This window comes from Dendrobium catenatum, unplaced genomic scaffold, assembly GCF_001605985.2.
Source record: "Dendrobium catenatum unplaced genomic scaffold, ASM160598v2 original_scaffold_27042, whole genome shotgun sequence".
Classification (NCBI taxonomy): domain Eukaryota; kingdom Viridiplantae; phylum Streptophyta; class Magnoliopsida; order Asparagales; family Orchidaceae; genus Dendrobium; species Dendrobium catenatum.
The window spans coordinates 197,515-203,494 of NW_021345501.1; the positions used below are offsets into that span (position 1 = coordinate 197,515).

Sequence of the window (5,980 nt, forward strand, 5' to 3'; positions counted from 1 at the left end):
CGACGAGGGCGGTGGCCCACAACGTGTCGACCGACAGCTTCACCGCGACGCTAACGGTTCACCCCTCGTTTTGCCCTTTCTATATTTATTATTATCTGACTTCAAAATGATTAGGGTTACCATCGCTAATTATTGTTAAATCTAATGAGTCAGCACCGCTGCTTCAGCAGCATATACGTGGGTGCAACTTTGGGTGAAAAATCCGGTCTCTAATCAAGAAGACGCCAACTGCGTTGCAAAATACTAAAATTGAGAAGGGAAACTTCCGCCGGGCTTTCGCTATTTCCATCGCTCTCTCTCACATTCTCAGAGAATTTTGATGGAATGATTTTTTTATTTTCTTCGATTCGTAATTTCTCTTTCGTTCCTGGTATCCTTTCACAATTTAAGTTTGTTCTCTCTATCTTTGTGTTCTGGAGATTGGGTTCGTATTGGTTGCCGCCTCGAAGAAGGTGTCCTTAGTTGATTTGTCCGTGATGTTTGTATGTCTCTCTCTAGGGTTGCGAGCACGCCGGGCCTTGTTCTTATTTCTACAGATTTAGGCCAGAGCTCTAGGATTGAAAGAGGAGATCCCTATCGAGATCTGAGGAGATTGTGGACGGGTGGTGTTTTTTTTTTCAATGATTTGAGCTTTTTGATGATTCAGGGAGGCTCAATTTAGACCGTTATTTCATTGATTTATCGTTTATAATAAGTTGAGTTTGGAGGTTTTCTTGAACGGATTTGTTCATGATGGATCACATTATTGGCGAAAAGTTCACGCTGGGAAGAAAGATTGGCAGTGGATCTTTTGGCGAGATATACCGTGGTTTGTTTTAATTTTATCTCTTAGGATACTGTTACTTTTGTGAATTTTGAATATTTTTTCTCTCTTTGATGGGTTTTGCTTTTTTTTTTTTTTTGTTCGGCTTATATTGTTCAGGTGTCAACATACAGACAGGGGAAGAGGTTGCAATCAAGTTGGTACATTTTTGCCCCTTTATTTGTTAGTATTTTGTAGGGGTTTTATTTTAGACCAGATTTTTCTTGGCTGTCTTTCACCGCGAGGTAGAAACTTTTAAAAAGTTATTAGTTGTTATCAAATGTTATGTTGGCAGTGGATGCTTGGCTTTTTATGCTGTCTTTAAAATTTGCAAATGTGATATTGATTTACGGAGAAAGATGACTTTTTTCTTTCGTTCTGGTGTTGTACCAGATGTCTGGTGCAATTGACTGTCTTCTTGACAAAATAACATGGCAAAAATGCCTTTTTTGTAGTAAATTATCTATTTTTTAATTTCAACTATAATTAATGTAGATTTAAAGTTTGACCAAAATAATGGAATTTTTTCCATATGAGTATGATTATGACGTGCTCGGAATCATTTCATATCTACGAAAGTGGTTTGGGTTTTTCATTGAGCATGTATTTTTCAAGTTCTACTTTTTTCAATTTACTACGCTTATCTCCATGCTCCTCCTATTTAGTGTGGCAGATAACATAGATATCGAATTCTTAAATATTGACCGATTTTCTATCAATCTAAAAGTGTTTCGATATATGCTCCTGCGTGTTTTTATTTACATTGAGAACTGATGCAAAAGCACATCTACTATCACTCGCTAACTTGGCAACCGATCCCTTTCCTGCTTTTCACTTATTTTTGAAGAGATTGTGTACATATTATCAGGTTACATTATTTAATTTTGAAGAAGCTAGATTAATATCTGTGCTTAATTTCTACAATTTAGTTTGGATAAGGCAAGCCTTGTTGTGGTTATGTTGGTGGCTTCATTTTGGTGCCTCTATATGTCAGCTTTAGCCCGAGAATTCATTACTTTGGAGCCTTCATTTATACTTTCATATTCTTTATGAAGGCCTAAAATTATTTCTTTCAAGTTTTTTTACTTAAATATCATTCACCACAGGAATCTGTGAAGTCGAAGCATCCTCAGCTACAATATGAGTCAAAACTATATATGCTTCTCCAAGGAGGAAGTAAGCCATTTATCTCTAGATTTCAGTGATTGTGTAACTTTCAAATTATAATGTTGTTTCGTTTTGTATTATCCCATTAAAGCTTGAATTTCCAACCAAAACCTTGTCTAAGGAAACTAAGAGCTCCTCATTGTATTTTATTGTTTTAATTTTATCCAGGCATACTGTTTTCTGATTGGCTTTTATGCTATTGTTTTCTTGTTATTTTAAAAAAGCTGGAATTCCCAACCTAAAATGGTTCGGTGCTGAGGGGGACTACAATGTCATGGTTATCGATCTTCTTGGTCCAAGTCTAGAAGATCTTTTTAACTATTGCGATCGAAAGTTCTCAATGAAGACTGTACTTATGCTTGCTGATCAATTGGTAAGTACTTTGTTTCACTTTTTTTTTCTTCATATTGGATGATGCCTCAGGTGATACGATGCTTGTGATGACTTTTTCTAGCCTTCTCAATCAATTTCCTATAGCATTGAGATATAATAACCACCTTTCAGATTAATCGAATCGAGTACATGCATTCAAGGGGCTTTCTTCACCGCGATATAAAGCCAGATAATTTTCTCGTGGGTTTGGATCGTAAGGGGAATCAGGTAGGTTCATTTTTGGCTATCTTACAGCCTGAGTACTTGTTTCTGTAGCATGCCAAATTCACATTATTTTGAATTTTGCTTCAATTATATTCACTACTGACAGTGTTGTGTTCTCTTTTTTATTATTTATTCACAACTTTTTGTTATGTTCGTGTATTTGTTCATAGTTATTATCTACTCTTTCACGCTGCAGCTTTCAAGTTACAACTGCATTTGCTGTTATAATAGTTTCCACTTTTTAAGTAGGAATTTAGAGTGAAAACTTCTTTTATACTGTGCAAACAATTGATTGTGTTTTGTTCATTATTTTGCTTAATTTTAATTATGAACCTGTACTGAGGAAAACAATTTAATTTACATGCTTAAAATCTTGATCATCACATCATTTATAGCTAATGAAATATTTTCTGATTCTCATTTTGTTACCTTTCAACATTTGTAAAGTATGACATTCAGGTACCATAATTTTAATTTAACTGAAGTATAAATTAGCTAGATGGAGTTTTTTTTATTACAAATATTTACAATATTGTTAAAAGTGAACTTATGTTTCCATGGCAGCTACAGATACAGGAGAAATGTGGTGTCAATGTTTAAAAGATTATTAAAATCTTAAAATTCCCATTAAAATGTTTCCTTCAATTTAATTTTTTTTCCAGCGAAATTTTTAGTTGTTATCTTTATACCAATATTTCTTCAGGATATGGATATCTATTAGCACAACCTAAGGAATCACGATATTATCTGTCCTGTATGAATTTTAGGATATCTATTACAAATTCAGTTGCCCTTTGGAATAGACACCTTGGCATTATGGGGTGAAATTTTCTTTGTACTACTTGAAAGATTACATGGCACTAAACACTAAGTTATGTAGGCTAATCACTCATATTTAACTTATTTATATTTCAATGCCTACTTGTGCTATAGTCGATCCTCTTGTATTGTTTCCCCATCTTTTTGTGTAATAAATTCAATATACTTAACTATTTGCATTTTTGTCTTATTGAATATTTATTAATATTGATTGATAATTATGAATATTTCATGCACCAAAATTACATATTATGTACTCACTCTTTTTACTAAGCTATTGATCTTGAATTTTATGGCACAACCAAGGTGGGTGGGAGGGGGTGAATTAGTCTTCTTTAAAATTAATTTGAAAACAAAAAAAAATACTTATTTATCAATTTGTAGAGGGAATACATTTCTTTTCTTAAATAAAGTGGCACATTCATATTAATTAATTATAGATTCAAGTGCTACCAAATAATATAATTTTTGCTAGTATGTTATTACCTATTCATTTTAAGAGATTTCCTCAAATCATTCATCATATGCAATCAATCATTCAAAGCATAATAAATTATTCTAACAGGAGATTGCAATAAGTAAAAGATTGAAAAATAGAAGTGTAGAAAAGAAAAGAGAATGCAAATCAAGTTATCATGATTCTGTTACAATGAGCCTATGCCTATTCCCTGACCCTCTTAGGATTTGTTCAACTATCCCCTCCCTTCAGAAAGGTGGAGAAGCTTCTATCCTTCACTAGCATGGAGCAGCCCCTATACCATCTGTACTCAAAAGCTAGAAGCGAGCTACTTCTAGCACAACCCGCTAGGTAATGAAGCTCTTAAAAAGTTACTTTTGAGATCCATTATCTCCCCTCAAGAACAATCAAATAAGGCTCTCAAAATCAATTGTACATACATGAGGATTTTATGGAACTTACTTTTTCTCTAGCTAGAAACTTCTCTAGGATTTTTAAGTGATAGAGAGACTTTCTCAGCTATTCCTTTCATCTAGGATTCAATATATCTATTTATATCAATAGCCTTTTGCTATATGTTTTAAATCCTTATTCTTTTTAAGAACAATATAATTATTTATTAGTTGATCAACTATACGATTCAGGGTGCGTTGGGACGGCTTCACGACTGCTTTGCTTTATAAAAAATTGTTAAATGCTCATTTGGGGCATTGCAGCAGAACTGAGTTAGAAAATTTTCTGCGGCCCGTCGATGCTTCTCGCGACCTTTCACTACCTCCCGCGGTTCGCTGCGGCTGGCTGCTTTCCGCCATTTCGAAGGGCATAAACGACGGAAGCAATGTTCGCTATAGACCAACGTTGACCTTCTCAAGCCCATCCATCTCAAACTCACCTTCTCCAATGTGATGCCCCAGAAATCAATAGTGAAAGGATTCGTCTGACATTCTGATCGAACTCCATTCCAGTTGCCTTGCTCGGACCTGAAAATTTTAACCACATATAATGAGCTTACAAAGCCCAGCAGGTCACCAAAGCCTACAACTGAAATCAAAGCACGGTACTCCTCTATCCATATCAATATCCATAAATCAATATAACCTCATGCTCAATGATCAATCAATAAATCAATAAATCCGTACGATGCATGTAAATCCATAAATCCGATCAATCAATAAAAGATATCATAAACAATAAATCCTTCAATTCAATAAATCCATCAATATCAATAATCATCAATCAAAACATCAATGCAGATCAGAATCCATACATGCAATCGTATACATGCAATTTCATAACAATGTCTTATCGACAACACAAACACTAGCTATTGATTACAATAGTGCTGTGTAGAAATCCATAGTGCTGTTTAGAATCCATATTGCTGTTGTAATATCCGCACTTGGTTTCAATCAAAAGAGTCTCACTCTTTTGCCCGTCGCGCCCGTCGCATATAAAACTCCTTATGACTCCCATCAATATGCTGTTGTACAAATCCATGATCATATTAAAGGAAAGCCCGCGCCCACCATCCTGTACAGGTCTATCTATCTCCAACCAACGTTCAACCAGTTCCCACTTGTCTTTCATAACAATCATTCAATCAATATGCAATGCATAATCATGCAATAAGCAATATTAAAAATCTAGAACAAATCATATCAATATCATACGCATATCAATTTCAATCTATCAATTCCGGAAAATCAGAAATCGTACAAAAATCGGGCAAGAACGGCAGTCTTCAAATTTACACAAAAATCTTGCAAAAAGCACAAATTCTAAATTTCTCACAAATTACAGTAGAATATCCACGACATCAATACAAGACTTATTATTCTATAGAATCCAATCAAATCAATCCTGAGATTTTGTTTTTTCTATTGATAAAAACGCAAATCAATCCGACCATAAAATCGTCGCAGAAAATACTCAAATCTGTTACAATATCATATCTATAACATACCAAAAGTTGTGCGTGAAAGTTGGTCCAAATAAAATCATTCAAAAGTTCGATACGAAAACACAAAACAGTGCACAACTCGATCAAAACCACATATCTCTGAAAACAGAAATAGGATTCGATCCTTTACGACGAGATCTACACTTTCTCCAACAGCAGCGTCGACGAAAAGCGCTCC

The 5,980-nt window shown here is 34.5% G+C and overlaps 1 protein-coding gene across 1 annotated transcript in view; it reads left to right on the forward strand.

The window, feature by feature from the left end:
- Positions 1 to 258: 258 nt before the first annotated feature.
- LOC110112832 (casein kinase 1) overlaps positions 259 to 5,980 on the forward strand; it is a 33,277-nt gene continuing 27,555 nt past the window's right edge. Inside the window, 5 exon segments of the mRNA XM_028691615.1 lie at positions 259 to 808; positions 923 to 963; positions 1,909 to 1,978; positions 2,194 to 2,342; positions 2,474 to 2,569. Of these exon segments, the coding sequence (XP_028547448.1) occupies positions 733 to 808; positions 923 to 963; positions 1,909 to 1,978; positions 2,194 to 2,342; positions 2,474 to 2,569 (432 nt within the window). The 5' untranslated portion in view covers positions 259 to 732.